This window comes from Natrix helvetica, assembly GCF_964273705.1.
Source record: "Natrix helvetica genome assembly, chromosome: 13".
NCBI classification, from domain to species: Eukaryota; Metazoa; Chordata; class Lepidosauria; order Squamata; family Natricidae; genus Natrix; species Natrix helvetica.
Genome location: NC_138557.1, coordinates 16,918,695 through 16,935,133, shown reverse-complemented (window position 1 = coordinate 16,935,133; position 16,439 = coordinate 16,918,695). Strand labels below are relative to the sequence as shown.

Genomic DNA, 16,439 nt, shown 5'->3' with positions numbered 1-16,439 from the left:
ATAGAATCTTTGTATAGAAGAACCTGTCCTGTAAGAGGTTGTTGGCAAGACACAATTGATAAGCAACACATGTTCTCCATAGTGAGAGGAGGAGTAACCAGGATGGGTTGAACTTGTCCTCTCGTTGATTGGACTGAGTCAGATAAGCTCTTTGGGACACGCCCTGGTCACCAGGTACTGCCCAGTTATCGACTCAGTCCCTCAACTGGACGGTTTGCCATCCTGGATCTCCAGCAAACTTGAAAAAAATACTCCGAATTATGGAATTTGCCTCCCTGCCGCAACGATCACAACCTCCTCTGGACTGGACTAACCCCTGGTGGGTTGAAAGGATTGCCACAAGCCCTCAGGGGCGGCACGCTGCCCAGGCCACTGAGTGAGACCAGGGTCACTCAGTGAGGACTTCTGCCGGGCAAGCCAGAAAACTAAAGGCACGAGCCTTACCAAGGCAAGCCTTGCCGTGGAGGCTCTACCGGCACCGGAGCGCTCCGCCGCTCCCCTCAGGGGTCGAGCGGCGAACCGTGGCTTCTCTAAGCGCCGCGGAGCACCCACGCCGCTTCCACGTGGTCCGACTCAACGGAGAGGCCACAAGCGAGAGCCCGGCTACAGTGGTGCCAGAAGGAGGCAGGAGGCAAGGAAAACCGGTGGTAAGGGTGCGTGGCAGCTCCTTGGAGCACAAGCTGCTTTGAAACCCGTTTTAAAGGCAGTGCCCTTTGTTTTTGGCACGTGGTGCCATTTTGAAGCCGGGAGGAACCACATGACCCAAAATGGCGGTGCCCAGCAGCTCCGAGGAAGCCGGCAGGACCCAGGAGGCACATCTATGGCCAGCAGCCCCATCGGAGGGGTAGAGGAGCAGCCACCCAGGTCAGTGGCCACCCCAGAGGCTGCCCAGAATGGGGGGGGGGCACAAAGGCTAAGGCCAAGAGGAAGCACATTTCCTCCAGGGCAGAGTTAGAAGCAGAGGGTGGCCCCAAGCCTTCCAAACCCTCTTCAAAGTTTGAAAAGCGAAGGCACAAGGCCTTGGTGCAGATCTGCAAAAAGGTGGGCAGCCAAAAGACTACCCCAGGCCCAGGAACAGAGGGGAAGGCTCCAGCGATTTCCTCACCCAGCGGGGCCACAGAGGAGGACCCAGCTTTGCAAGCAAGGATCCCTATTGACACCTCAGGCCTTTGGGGCTCTGTTCAGCCCTACCCACGGACTACCACCTCTGGGGTTTCCCCCTGCACACGTGGGCATGGGCAACAGCCAGCAACCCCCCACAGAGGTACCCAACTTTCAGGTCTTGATGATTCATGCCTTCCAGCATTGCATGGCAGCGGCATTCCAACAGCCACAGATGCAGCCACAGGTGGCATCCCCTCCTAGGGTCCCAGAAGGAAATCCAAGGGGAGGACCCCTCCAGCTCCCCGGCCTCATCCCAAGAGGATAGTGACCTGTAATGCAAGGAGGGTGAGATTAGAGAGGACAAACTGTCTGAAGACGAAGGCATGCCTCCTCCTAAGCTGACCTTTTCCGGGTTATTCCAGCCCTCCTTGTACAAGTCACTTCTCTTCAAGGCCAAGACAGCCGCCAAGCTCGGCAACAGATCAGCAGAAGCACCACCTCAACGCCAGGGATTCTCAGCAGAGACCATCTTCGATGAGCAGGCCATCGAGGCCGTCACAGTGCCAACCCCCAGGGCCTTCCTTGACCTGGTCAAGCGTCAATAGGCATCTCCCACAGCAGGACCCATGCCCACATCCACGGACAAGGCTTTCTTCAATGTGGATCAGGACATGGCTCAAGTGCTGTCGCAACCCACCATCGATGCACCTGTCACGGCTCTGCATACGCCTACCAACATGGCCGGGGAACCAGAGGGTGCTCTGAAACTGGAGGACAAAAAGGCGGACCTCACCCTGCAAAGGGGTCATCAAGCGGCCGCTTGGGCGGTGAAAGCAGCCACCACCGCCTCCTTCTTCAATCTGTCGTCTCTGCTGTGGCTACAGGAGCTGCAGCAACGAATCCCCATAACTGATGTCAGATCGCACCAGGACATCAACAAACTGGTGGCAGCCATCCAATTTTCATCAGACGCCACCTTAGCCGCAGCCAGGTTTGCTTCCAGGGTGATCGCCTCGTCCATAGCATCTCGTAGACTGCTGTGGCTGCGACAGTGGCAGGAGGACGTACGCCACAAGTGGCGCCTGGGATTGGTCCCCTTCATGGGAGACTCGCTCTTTGGAACGGCTCTTGATTCCTACCTGGTTGAGAACAAGGACAAGCGGAAGGTGCTTCCCACCGCTCCGAAGAAGGGCAACTTCAGGACGGCTCCATACCCCAGACGTTCCTATTCCCGGGGACAAGACTTTGGGTCCTCCTTCTGGGGTCAGGATTCTTTCAGGGGGTCAGATGCTGGGTACTCAGGTTCCAGGCAGTACCAGGGAGGTTTCTCTGCCAGGCAGAGATACCCAGACAGGCAGCAGACAGGCAGACAGCAGAAGCAGGCCTTTCGAGGGGGCGGAGGAGGCGGCGGGGGGGGCGCCCCTTCCCCAAAAACTAGATCTAGACCTAGCTCACCCCCCATTGGGGGGTGCTTGGCGTACTTCGCCAACCGCTGGGACCTATCCTTCTCCGATAAGTGGGTACAGAACACCATCAGGTATGGCCTCTCACTCGAGTTCCTCTCCAGCCCCCCAAGCTTCTTCCGGATCTGCCCGGTCTCAAATAACCCGACCTGGAGGTTGCTGATGCAGGAGGCCATCCAACACCTTTTGGACATCAGGGCTATCCAACCAGTGTCTCTAGAACAGCTGGGTCAGGGGTATTACTCTATTCTCTTTGTAATTCCTAAGGCCTCGGGTGGCTGGAGAGCAATTCTTGACTTGAAATGCCTGAACCGTTTCATTCACTATTGGAGGTTTAAGATGCACTCACTGCATTCCATCTTGAAGGGGGTTAGGCAGGGAGATTTCCTCACCTCCATAGACCTCACAGAGGCCTATCTGCACATACCCACTGCTCAGGAACACCGCAAATATCTCAGGTTCTGCTACCTAGCGCACCACTTCCAGTACTGGGCCTTGCCTTTCAGGTTGTCTTCCGCCCCCGAGTTTTCACCAAGGTAATGGCTGCTCTGGCAGCGTACCTGAGGCAGTTACCTGTTCGAATTCAATGTTATTTAGATGACCTGTTGTTGCGGTCATCCTCCTTTAAGGGTGCCCTACGGGATCTAGACATCACGATGACAGTCCTGAGAAACCACGGGTTTTCGGTAAACCTGGCCAAAAGCCACTGTCAGGCCTGCAGTTATATTCCTTTTTAGGATCTTTGGCCTGCAGCACTCTCTATTATTTCATTATGCTGTTTCATTAGTGTAGTAATTGGGAGGGGGAATAGAAAGGAGTAGAATTGTGGAATGTGTTGTTGTCATTCCTTTCTAGAAGCCCAAGGTCATCTTTTGTCTCTGCACCTCTGCACCTGACCAGAAGCAGCTGGGTGGAGATGCCAGCGTGGGCGAAGAAGTTTGGACCATGTGACGGATTTATGGGTGTGGGAATAAGATCATGAACTTTCAACTGGATGGAATCCCAGGAAGTTTTTCAGATTTGGGATTCCACAGTTCATTGCCAACGTATCTGACTTATTCAATTGGAACTTTAAGGATAGTTTTGCCTTGGACTCTGATTTAATTCTGCATGATATTTGGAACGCTGACAGCCACCTTCACCCCTCCAATAGCCTGACCCACTTAGGAGCACTGATAGATACCAAGGCAGGCACGGTCTCTCTGTCACCAGAAAGACAGCTCTCCCTCAGGCAGCTAGCCTCCCAGGTAGCCAGGGGGCGTAGAGTGTCCTTAGCCACTCTAACCAAACTGCTGGGCACCATGGTCTCCGCCATCGGCATCATCCCTTGGGCTCGCCTCCACACCAGAGACCTCCAATGGTTCCTTTTGCCTTTCCAGCAAAGGCCCATGAGCTGCTCCCAGACCAAAGTTCTTCTCCCAGCAGAAGTCTCCCGCTCACTGATCTGGTGGATGTCCCTGGCGATAACCAAGGGCAAAGTCTTCAGGACGCCAGACTGGGTAACTGTAACAATGGACGCCAGCCTGCTCGGGTGGTGCGCCCATCTGCAGGCTCAGATGGCGCAAGGACAATGGAGCCAGGCGGAAGTGACTCACAACATAAACTGGTTGGAGCTCAGGGCGGTCCGCCTGGCCCTGTTACAATTTCATCGCTCTGTCAGGGCCAGTCACATCTTAGTCCTCATGGACAACATCACCACCAAGGCTCACATAAACAGACAGGGGGGGGGGACCAAATCGAAGGCCCTCACGCAGGAGGCCAAAAGACTGGGGCAGTGGGCCGAAAGGAACCTTCTGTCATTGACTGCGGAACATATAGCAGGGGTGGACAACATCAGAGCTGACTGGCTAAGCCAGGCTGAGGTGGACAAATTGGAGTGGAGGCGCAGCCAGCTGTTTTCGAGGAGGTGGCAGGGCACTTCGGATGCCTGGAGATTGATTTATTCGCCACTCCCCTCAACGCCCAACTCCTGAGGTTCTTCTCCAGGTACCAGACACGGGGGGCGGAGGGGGTGGACGCTCTCCGATGCCCATGGCCCCGGGGACTCCTCTATGTCTATCCACCTTTGCCCCTGATTCCCAAGGTCATACAAAAAGTCCTTCGGGAGAGGGCGGGTAGGTGCTGATTCCCCACACTGGCCCCGGAGGCTGTGGTTTGCCGATCTCCAATCTCTCTCGGTGGACAGGCCCTGGAGGATTCCCCAGGAGAGGATCTCCCTCAGCCAGGGGGGCTGGAGCACCCGGACCCTCAGTGGCTCCAGTTGACCGCTTGGCACTTGAGCGGAGCATCCTGAGGAAGACCTCTTCTCCCCCACAGTTATACAGACCATCCAGGCCGCTCGCAGACCCTCCACGGACCGCATTTACGGCACTACATGGCATGCTTTCTCTACATGGTGCAACTCCCGGGGGCACGATCCAGTTCGGGCCACTGTTCCACAAGTTCTGGACTTTCTCTAGGTGGGCCTGGACAGAGAGTTAGCTCCCAATACAATTAGGAGACAGGTCTCAGCCATCTCATCGGTACTTCTGTACGGCAGGAACCAGACCTTATAATACAATAATACAATAGTAGAGTTGGAAGGGACCTTGACTCACCATCCCATGGTCAGGCAATCCCTCAAGGGGCATCCAACCTCAAACCGCCCACGGTACACAGGTACCATTCCTGGAACTTGCTCAAGGTATTCGACGCTCTGACAGGCGCTCCATTTGAACCATTACAAATGGTTTCACTTAAGTTTTTGACTCTTAAGGTGACCTTTCTGGTGGCCATCACCTCCGCCAAGCAGGTATCCAAACTGCAAGCACTGTCCACCAGGGAGGATCTCTGCATGTTCCACCGGGACAGAGTGGTGCTATGGTTGGACTCCTCCTTCATACCCAAGGAGTGCTCCTGCTTCCATCGCTCACAGGAGTTGATATTGCCCAATTTCTGTCCAGCCCCTTCTCACCTGTTAGAGAGGAAGTGGCACACCTTGGACGTAAGGTGGGCTCTGAGGATTTACCTCAGAAAAAACAGGCCGAACAGGAAATCCGAAGCCCTGTTTGTCTCCTTCCAGCCGGGGTCTCTGGGAAACAAGGTGACTTCCACCACCATAGGCAGGTGGTTGCGAACATGTATTGCTACTGCCTACCAAACACAGGGCCTGCAAATTCCAAGCCATATCACAGCACACTCCACGCGAAGCGTGGCCACTTCAATGGCCTGGGCCACGCAGGCCTCATTGACTGAGATCTGTAGGGCAGCCACGTTGTCTTCCCCCTCACCATTCGTGAGGAACTACAAGTTGGAGTCCTTTGCCTCAGCAAAAGCATCATTTAGTCGCAGGGTGTTACAGGCTGTTCACGGGGCAGGGGACATGTCCCACCAGGCGTAAGTTTGGGCATGTTCTTCTTCAATGAGGGGTTTATTAACCCAGAGAGGTGGAGGAAGCGGGGGATTAGGGGTTTTTTAGTAAAATGTTTTGTAAAGCTTTTAAGGGGTTCCAGGGAGCGGGGAGGGTTGGTTTGGCCCTGGGGTATGGATACAACCAGGCCAACATGTAGGGTCAAGACGGAAGGGAGGGTCAAGACGGAAGGTAGCGAAGCGGAGCGGATGGCAGGAAATAACATCCCTATAAGGGGAATTCCAATCATGACGGTCGTAGGGAGGGGCAGGCGCGAGGACACCAGAAGAACGTATAGTCGGTTGGCAGACCGGGGCCACTGGATACGCCCGGTCGCTTGCACCAACCCCCGCAGACTAGGTGGACAGGATCAGCAGAGCCTGGGCCTTAGGCTGATGTTATGTAACGCGAGGTCCGTGGTTAACAAGGCCCCCCTCATCAGTGACTTGATCACAGAGGGGGAGCCGGACCTCGCAGGAATAGCGGAAACCTGGTTGGGCCCAGAGGGGGGGTTACCCCTCAGGGAAATGTGTCCTCCAGGTTACCGTGTATTCCACCAGCCACGGGCCCAAGGTAGGGGTGGGGGGGTAGCAATTATCATCCGGGACGATCTGGCACCGAGAGAATTCACTGTGTCGCAGACATCTGGTTGTGAGTCTCTGGGCGTAAAGTGGGGTCCAGGGAGTCAGTTGGGCCTGTTGATAGTATACCTGGCTCCCCGCCATACATCAACGGCCCTGCCCGAGCTCCTCGAGCGGATCGCGGAGATGGCGGTTGAGACCCCCAAACTACTAGTGATGGGGGATTTCAACCTGCCGTCAACGGGAAAGGCATCCGAGGTAGCCCGGGAATTCATGGCTTCCATGACAGCCATGGGTCTGACTCAAGTAATTCAGGACCCCACTCACGAGCGAGGCCACATTCTGGATCTTGTGTTTGTCTCCGACCAGTGGACGAGTGATCTGGGAAGAGGGCATTTAGTCATCACGCCCCTGTCATGGTCAGATCACTCACTTCTCCAGCTTGACTTCCCTGGCGCTACTCCCCACCGCGGGGAGGCGGAACCAGACTATCCCAGATGGTTCCGCCCCAAGCGCCTGATGGAACCGGATAGGTTCCAGGCTGAGCTTGGGCCATTTCCTGCTGACCTGTCCCGCTCCCGGGCTGAGGACCTGGTAGCCGCATGGAATAGTGCGGCTGCCGGTGCCTTGGACCGGGTGGCGCCTTTGCGGCCTCTCCGACGGCCACGATCGACCCGGGCCCCCTGGTTTAACGGGGAGCTAAGGGCGATGAAACGCCTTAGGAGACGCCTGGAGAGTAAGTGGAGATCCTCCCGCTCCGAAGCTGACCGAACACAGGTAAGAGCCTACATAAGGACCTACCTTGTGGCAATAAGAGTGGCCAAACGTCAGTATTGTGCCACTCTTATAGCGTCCGCAGAGAACCGCCCTGCTGCCCTGTTTCGGGTGACCCGCTCCCTTCTGTCACAGGAGCAGCGGGACCCCCCATTGCAGGGCAGGGCAGAGGAATTTGGAGAGTTCCTGCAGGATAAAATCGATCATATCCGGAGAGGTTGGACCCACTCCAGTGCTCCAGTGGGGACGTCCGGGACTAGTCTTGAGAGACCATGCTGGGAGGAGTTTGACCCTGTTGTCATCAAAGATTTGGACAGGTTGCGCGGGCGACTGCGGGCCACCACATGTTTACTGGACCCGTGTCCCTCCTGGTTGGTGCTGGCCTCCTGGGAGGGCTCACGAGGCTGGCGACTGGGGCTGGTGAACGCTTCGTTGGGGGAGGGCCGGATGCCGGCCGCCCTGAAAGAGGCGGTGGTCAGGCCCCTGCTCAAGAAGCCTTCTCTGGACCCAAAGGAACTAGCAAATTATCGTCCTGTCTCCAACCTTCCTTTTTTAGCAAAGGTTGTTGAGAGTGTGGTGGCTCAGCAGTTTCCGCGTCACCTGGAGGAAGATGATTATCTAGACCCGCGCCAGTCCGGCTTCCGACTCGGTCACAGCACGGAGACGGCCTTGGTCGCGTTGGTGGATGATCTCTGGAGGGCAAAGGATGAGGGTTGTTCCTCCATCCTTGTTCTATTAGATCTCTCGGCGGCCTTCGATACCATCGACCATGGTATCCTATTGCGCCGGCTGGAGGGGTTGGGGATTGGAGGCACCGTGCTACGGTGGTTCCACTCCTACCTCTCTGGCCGGACGCAATGTGTGTTGACGGGGGAGCAGAGGTCGACCGCAAGGCCCCTCATTTGTGGGGTCCCACAGGGGTCGATTCTCTCGCCTCTCTTGTTCAACATATATATGAAGCCGCTGGGCGAGATCATCCGTAGTTTTGGGGTGAGTTACCATCTGTACGCTGATGATACTCAGTTGTACATTTCCACCCCAAACCACCCCAACGAGGCTGTCGAAGTGATGACCCGATGTCTGGAAGCCGTACGGGTCTGGATGGATGACAGCAGGCTCAGGCTCAACCCCTCCAAGACAGAGTGGCTGTGGTTCCCGGCTTCCCGATTCAATCAGCATATTCCATCGCTGACCATCGGGGATGAGCAATTAGCCCCGGTGGAAGGGGCGCGCAACTTGGGCGTCCTCCTTGACGATCGGCTGACCTTAGAAGATCACGTGGCGACCGTGGCAAGGGGGGCGTTCCTCCAGGTTCGCCTCGTGCGCCAGTTGCGGCCCCTTTTGGACCGGGAGGCCTTGCGCACAGTCACTCACGCGCTGGTGACGTCCCGCCTGGACTACTGTAACGCTCTCTACATGGGGCTCCCCTTGAGGTGCGCCCGGAGACTGCAGTTGGTCCAGAATGCAGCCGCGCGGGTTATTATGGGGAGATCGAGATTCTCCCATATAACACCTATCCTGCGCGAGCTGCACTGGCTTCCTGTGGCCTACCGGGTGCGCTTCAAGGTACTGGTTACCATCTTCAAAGCGCTCCATGGCACAGGGCCTAGTTACCTGCGGGATCGCGTCCTGCCCCATACATCCCTGCGACCCACTCGCTCACACAGGGAGGGGCTACTCCGGGTGCCGTCCTCTAGAGAGTGCCTGGGGACGGTGCCCAGGAGTAGGGCCTTCTCTGTGGTGGGCCCTACCCTTTGGAATGACCTCCCCCCAGACATCCGGACAACAACCGATCTTCGCTCCTTCCGTATGAAGCTGAAGACCTACCTGTTTTGTCAAGCCGGCCTGGCATAACGTTACTATCTTGCCACCCCAGGTCATTTTACAATGGGAAATTTTGTTTTTAATATTTTTGGGGTTTTAAACTTTGTAAGTATGCTTATTTATGGACTTATTTTTACCTCCTCTGCACGATTTTATGGTGCTATCTTGATTATTGCTCTGTACGTCGCCCCGAGTCCCTGTGGGGAGAGGGGGCGACTAATAAGTTCAATAAAATAAATAATAAATAAATGTGTAACCCTCCCTAGGGAGGTGTAGGCTTTGGTACATCCCATCCTGGATACTCCTCCCCCTCACTATGGAGAAAGAGCGTTGGTACTTACCTGATACGCCTCTTCTCATAGTGGGGGAGGAGTATCCAGCCCCTCCCTGACATGGTTATGTAGCAAAGCATTATGTTTGGTTGTTAAACTGTTATGTTGAAGGAATAAATCAATAAAGGCTTGAAACTAGAATAAAAGTCTGGAGTGGATGGCACAACGAGTCGGGTAGAGTTCTTCGCCGATAACTGGGCGGAGCCTGGTGACCAGGGCGTGTCCCAAAGAGCTTATCTGACTCAGTCCAATCAACGAGAGGACAAGGTCAACCCATCCTGGATACTCCTCTCCCCACTATGAGAAGAGGCATATCAGGTAAGTACAAACTCCCTTTCTCTTAAAGAGCTTCTGTCCAAAGGTCAGAGAAGTTAAAGTACATTCACCAAGTCCGGCTGGGAATCTCCACATATAAATTGCATTTTATTTCCCTGCTACATTTTTATGAGTGGGAAAAGTTAAATGGAAGCCTTCTGGAACATTTTCATTTGAACAAACCTGAACAACAATGGTCCAGTTGCAAATATAGGAATCCCCTTAAGACGTTTAAGTGCTGTCTTTTAAAAAAAATTGCCTTAGAACAGAGGTCTCCAAACCTGGCAACTTTAAAGACTTGTGGGCTACTCAGGGATTCTGGGAGTCCACTGGCCATGGCTATAGTTGCCCACCCCTTAAGCTAAAGGATGCCCTTGCTTGACAATGCTGAGATGCGGAGGCCCAGCCCTGCCACCTGCCAGCAGGTCCTGTCTGAGAAGCAGAGAGAAGAGACGGCCAACTCTCAGGGCCTCTGCTCCCCCAGGGAAATCGCTATTCTGGGTCATACAGCCATAGCCCAGTGAAGCAAAGCAGCTCAGGCAGAAGAGGAAACTTGCTGTGTGTCGTGAGGTGGGGCTGGGCCCCGTTTTGCAAGACTGCTCCCAAACTGGAGCTTTGTGTGTCCCCCCCCCCTGCCCAGCAGAGCCAGATGTTGCAGCTGGGGAGCAAATGGCTCACAGTCATTCCCCCCCCCCCCCAAGAAAGGTGGAGCGAGAACCGAATCCTCCTGCCCAGCTTCTTCCACAGCTCTCAGTTGAACCCCAGGGGGCACCACTGGCGAAGAACGCAGCTCATTCTTCTACACAACCGTCCCTCTTCACAGGGCACAACGCTGATTAGCACGGGTGATACTTAGCCAGGTAATGAAATGTCTTGTCAGCAAGCGACCCAGCTGAGAGAGCACGAGGAACTCCACAAGTGGAAAAAAAAACCTACATGGTTAAGAATCATTTAATTCTGTTACTTTGGCTTCCAATTGCAATTTAAAATTATTGCTGAACAAATGCTTTTATTTTAACCTATTTTCCTATGGGACTCCCTGCATATTATTATTAGGTGGCAAGCGCCCGAGTGGAAGGCCGAAGCAAAGATGGCAAGGCGCAATAAAGGCAGGCAGGAAAACTGCCCAGTTGGATTCGGGTGCTCATTTGATCGTGCAAGATGGTGTTTGTCAGCCCAAATCAATAAAGTCTTATTACGGTCACAGACCAGCAAACTGTCAATCCAAAAAGCACACCCTGCACCTGCGGGACTAATGCTGAGGAAGGTGATAGTAATTCCTTCCATATTATGAACCAAAATACACAAACAGTAGCTGGTGTAAGGAACTGCCAAAGAAGAAGAAGAAGGGGAGCCCAGTCATCCTGGGGGAAGGGGTCCCTTGCAGCTCCCAAGGCCTTTTAGTCAGAGCTGTTTGCAGAGATTATGTTTGAGAGCAATAAGCCATTTAACTGTATTTACGGAAACACATGACTTACTTCCTTCTCTTGGAAAGGACTTTGGAAACGATGAACACGCCTGGGAAAATATGCCAGAGAACAGAAACATCTGGCAAAAGGCACAGCGCCTGAAGTTGGAAGTTTCTGCCCAGCAAGGGGATGAATAAGCAATTCCGCCTGGGCGTCACAGAACCAACAAAGCCATGCCTGCAAAAAGCCTTTGCCAATAGTTGGAGAGAAGAATTCCTGGCTTCCCTCCATCTCCACGCCTCCAAATATTTCTTAGGATTACCAAGGCAACAAAATAGGAAAATGCAGGGAAGACTTGAGGAAAAAATGCAGAAATTTAAATAGGAACGTTGACAAATCTGTTATCTTTTCCCTGCTCCTCTGATTTGGGCAGAACATAACCTAACTTAAATACATGAAGGAAAGCTGAAATGTAACATTACTCAAAGAAAAGAGCTTAACACTTTCACTTCATGCTTATAAAGAAAGTGAACACCCCCAAATTTGTAAGGTGGAATTTAGTAAGTTATAAATGCACAGAATAAACAGGAGAGAATTGACAGTGTAGGACTTGATGGTCCTGGGGAGTCTTCAAAGAAGCTTGCTTTCTTTTTTTACTGCATGGAAATACTTAAGAAATATAACAGAAGTGATTAATGCTTTAATCCCCAATTAAAACCCTACCACATATATGTCTAGGCCTCTTAGAGGCTGAGGCATATATTTGGTACAGCTGCAGGAACAGCTTCTAGTGCTGATTTTTTTGGGGATAATATGAAAAATGTAAATGCATGCTTATTCACATTTCTGGCTATGGGCACCACCAGACCATTAAGTACTTAACAGGTTTTCCAGAAGGAGTTGCTGCCTCGATTGTCTTTTGGAAGAAAGAGTGAAAAACCTGAGTGCCAGCAAAGATGATATCCAGAGTCTGCAGCATCTGAGAGAAAATCTGGGAGAAAACCACCCTCTACGTGCAACCACAACTGGAACCTCTGCCCATCAACTCTTCCTTTCCAAAGTTCAACTAGATTTAGCTGAAGGATCTGAGCAGAACCTTAGATGCCCCTTGGAGATTTTGGTGTGTGAGAAAGGGACCGCATGGAAGCTTGGACTTGCTAAAGGGTTTCTGCATTTTCTGAATCTCAGCTCACATTTATATTCTATTCAAATCTGCATGGCTGTGAGGTTTAGATATGGAATAATATCTCAGACTGAATGTATCTTAATCATAAGGTTATGGGAGGCGACTGAAACAGGAAAGGTGTAAGAATGTTGTGCCTTTTTGAGCAACCTTTGGAAAGAATATTGTGGATTTTTGCTCTTCAGTGAATTGTTGAGAAAAATGCTAGTATGTGAAAGAAAATTCAGGGGGCCTTTCCTGACTTAGAGACAGCATATAATAAAGTGAATGTGCTTGAGTTATGTAATATTTCAAACAAATATATAGCTGAAAGTTCTTTGCTGAATGGAGCAAGAATGGAATGTGATGGAAAGAAAACGTGTGTGGGAATCAGAGGAATGTCACCACTGAGCAAGGAATAAGGCAAGGAGCTCTGATGTTCTCTTGGCTATTTATTTACAGATTTATAATAAATTCTACATAAATACATGTTTAATACATGTTTATGGTGACACTAGAAACACATTGATTGGGGATGCAAATATGTGTGTACTCTTCTATACAGCTGATCTCATGCTATGGTTGAGGATCTAAATGATTTGCAGGGAATATTAGATAGAATAAGGAGTATGGAACTGAGAATTAACGTATGCAAAACCAATACAGCTGGGTTAGACAGGAAAAATGAACAATTCATACAATAACAATGATAAACTAGAACAATTAGGTGATTTTGAAAGAAAACAGTTGTAAGCTCAGGTTTTAGATTTGGGCCGTGGTGTGCTCTCCAAGCTTCTTTCAATTTAGCTTCTGAACGTTTCGTTACCGGACTAGGTAACGGCATCAGCAGGATTCTCTCGTCCTGTTCTCCTTAGCTTATAAATGTCTTGGGTGGCAGTTGTGTGTGGTCAGTTGGTCGTGTTTTTGGTTGTTTGTTTGGAGCTACATTTAAATTCTGATTGGTTCTCTTGCTGATTGGTTGTTCTCATGGTTTGGTTTCTTACGTATTCTTACTCTGGATCTAGATCAATATGTTTGTTAATTGCTGCTTTGGTAGAATACCAGCCTTCCATAAATTCACAGGTGTGGTGGGTGCTGACATGGCCAATGATTTCGGTTCCTTCCCAATCGAACTGGTGTTGTTTATTATCCACGGGGTTTATATCAAGGATTTTTGGCCGTGCTGTTTAACTGCTAGCTGATGTTCATTTTCAATGGCCTTCCTGTTTGTCCCACATAGAACTGGTTACAATTGTTCCAATCAATTTTGTTTACTACGCTGCTGTTGTCTTCCTTCTGTATTTTGTCTTTGACTTTAGGTAGATTTTTCCTGTGTGTAAATGTGGGTTTGTGAGCTATCATTGTTCCTAGGGGCTGCAGTATTCTGGCAGCCATTTGGGATGTTCCTTTGATGTACGGCAGGACTTGTTTTTGTGTTGTGATTGGCTGTGCATTTTGTCGGAGTCTGGATGACAAGGATCGTATTATGAAATCCTTTGGATAGCCATTGTGGAGAAAAACATTGAAAATGTATTTCTCTTCTGCTTTTCTTAACTTTTCCCAGTGCTGCACTGCGTTCTGGCTCTTTTGAAAAGGGGCTCGTCTTGTGTGCCGTGGGGTGGTTGCTTGTGAAATGTAGAATCTGGTCTGTGTGCTTGGATTTTCAGTATGCACAGGTCGTTAATTAGGCAATTGTTCTGTATCTTAGCAGAAGGTTTATTATGGTGGGAAAATAAATGAAGAATTCTGAAGTAGTGCAAGTGCCAGCAGAAAGGCACTTTATTCTGTGAAATAAATGCTGTTAAAATAAGCAAAAATAGCTGCCTATAAAGATGTGCTTCTACCCAGTTATGAGATGAAAGCCAGAGTTGGGCATGTCAAGAAAACCCCTCCAGTTGGATACAATGGGACACTTAAGAAGTCTATGGGGCAGAAGATGAAGAGATAAAGAAGAAATGAGTGAGGACTAAAAACAAAAGTAGAAGAAAGAACCATCTGCGACCTCCTGCTGGCTTCCCCTTTGACTTTGTTGGAAGCCAGCAAAGAAGATTGCAGAACATTGTGACTGCAGAGAAGTTGCGATAACTATAAATACTCATTCGGTGCTGTAAGTAAGTTTGAACAAGTGATTGTTAAACAAGGACCACCAGTAATTTCTTTGGTTCACTATTACTTACTCATTTTCTATCTATGTATCATCTATCTATCTATCTATCTATCTATCTATCTATCTATCTATCTATCATCTATCTATCTAATCTATCTAATCTATGTTGTTTATCCACAAAAAGAAATATTGTAATGAGTCTACAGATGTGTACATCTTAAAGTAAATACCAGTTTATTATCCTGGTGCAGCTTAACAGAAGTAGTAAAATAAGAGGATAAAAAGAAAGGAAGAACAATATTTATGATACAACCCTCTTCTGGGGAACACACAATTACATTTTTTGAAAAAACAAACAAATTGAAGAACAAAATTCCAAATTGCTCATTGCAACATACATCTGCAAATGCATTTTTTTCCCAAATGGGTAGAGACACACATTTATGCTCCAATAACACCAAAATATTTCACTCTAGGGTAAGCCAATCAAATTCAAACCAGTTATTTCTCACTTTCTCACCAGCTTTAGACTAAGCTAACTTTTTTGAACCCTGTTTCTGCTGGTGTGCAATATGAAAAAGCCTCTTCTGTCTTTATATGACATACTTGCTTTTCTCACTCAACATTTTGAAAAGCAGCAATCAAAATCTCCAAAGGCAGCCTTATTACAGGAATTTAAACACAACCATCAATGAATTACCTGTAGCAGGTCATCACTGAGGACTTCAGTTTTCTCAGCTCTGTAAAAGAAGAAGAAAAAAATGTCATTGAGCGTTTTTGTACACACATTAAGGATAAGGAAAGCAGGACAGACCAATGATGGATTTTATCTCAAAATGGCAATCCTGTTGATTATGAAAGCATTGTGCTTCTATCACAGGTGATACCTAAGCAATCTTTATCTTGCGTCACTTAATCAAGAGAGTGAGGGCAATATTTTTCTTCCCATTAACTTTCCAGATGGCTCCAACTACAGTTGTTTATGTACAGACTTTGCCATTTCCCTGGGAACCAGAAGATTTTCACAGAAGCCTCTGAACTCCACTTGTGCTCCTTGTTTCCAGCCAGAGTGTTTTTCTCTCTCTTCCACTGCTCATTATGGAAACTTAACTTTAAAAATTCAACCATCTCAGCACTTCAGAGTTCTTTCAATATTTCCATTTTTCTGTCTTTTAAAATTGGGAACATGGTGCTTCCAGCAAAGTATTTCTGGTTCAGGGGAGTGTTTTGTCAGCACCCTGTCCTTAAAATGATATATATCAAGCACAGCAGAATCTCTTATTTTACTTGAGTTCAGTTTCAAGTTTCTATTAAAACAAATCAAATTGATGTAGGTATGGTACCCATAAAAGGGTTATGGGTTTCAGGTTTCCAATTGTTTAATATCAACTCTAATATCAACTCTTTCACTAACATTCGACAGCTTGGAGAAGGACCAAAGGTGGATATTCCTGGCAGAAGGAAGGACCCATCATCCTAGGTTTGTGTTCAAAGGCACTGTATTCCTAAATTCTTGCAGATGGTAGTAAAAAGGTGATGGTGGCAGAACGCCTGTGAACAAACTCTTGCGGAAGAGGATTTAATTCAGCCTGTCCACAACGTCCTGGCTACAACTCCCACTTGTTGCTTGAATGGGAGCCACAAATCCAGAAGGACCCCAAGTCATGAACCAACTTTTCCCCCTCCCCTATCTAGAGTAACTATCTAGGAACAATGTTATCAGTTTGCAGAGATGTTTGTTGACACACAGCAGTTCCATTCAGACCCTGACAATCTCCAGTTGGGGATTTCCAGAGCAGATCCAATTTGACCCGGACTGGCAATGCATAGCTGGACGGCATCAGCATACTAATGTTACGGTATATCCCATTATAAACAGCAATAGCAATAGACTTATATAGGGCCCCAGAGCGCTTTGCAGCATTCTCTGGGTGGTTTAGTCTTGGCATTATTTGCATATTGCCCTCAACAATCTGGCTC

General features: G+C 49.8%; 1 protein-coding gene across 4 annotated transcripts in view; it reads right to left on the bottom strand.

Moving 5' to 3' along the window:
* Positions 1–16,439, bottom strand: part of ARHGAP17 (Rho GTPase activating protein 17) — a 93,589-nt gene that overhangs the window by 40,880 nt on the left and 36,270 nt on the right. For all 4 annotated transcript variants that reach the window (XM_081965384.1, XM_081965387.1, XM_081965386.1 and 1 more), the window contains exon 2: positions 15,160–15,199. In XM_081965384.1, coding sequence (XP_081821510.1) covers positions 15,160–15,199 — 40 coding nt within the window. The remainder of the gene's footprint in view (positions 1–15,159; positions 15,200–16,439) is intronic.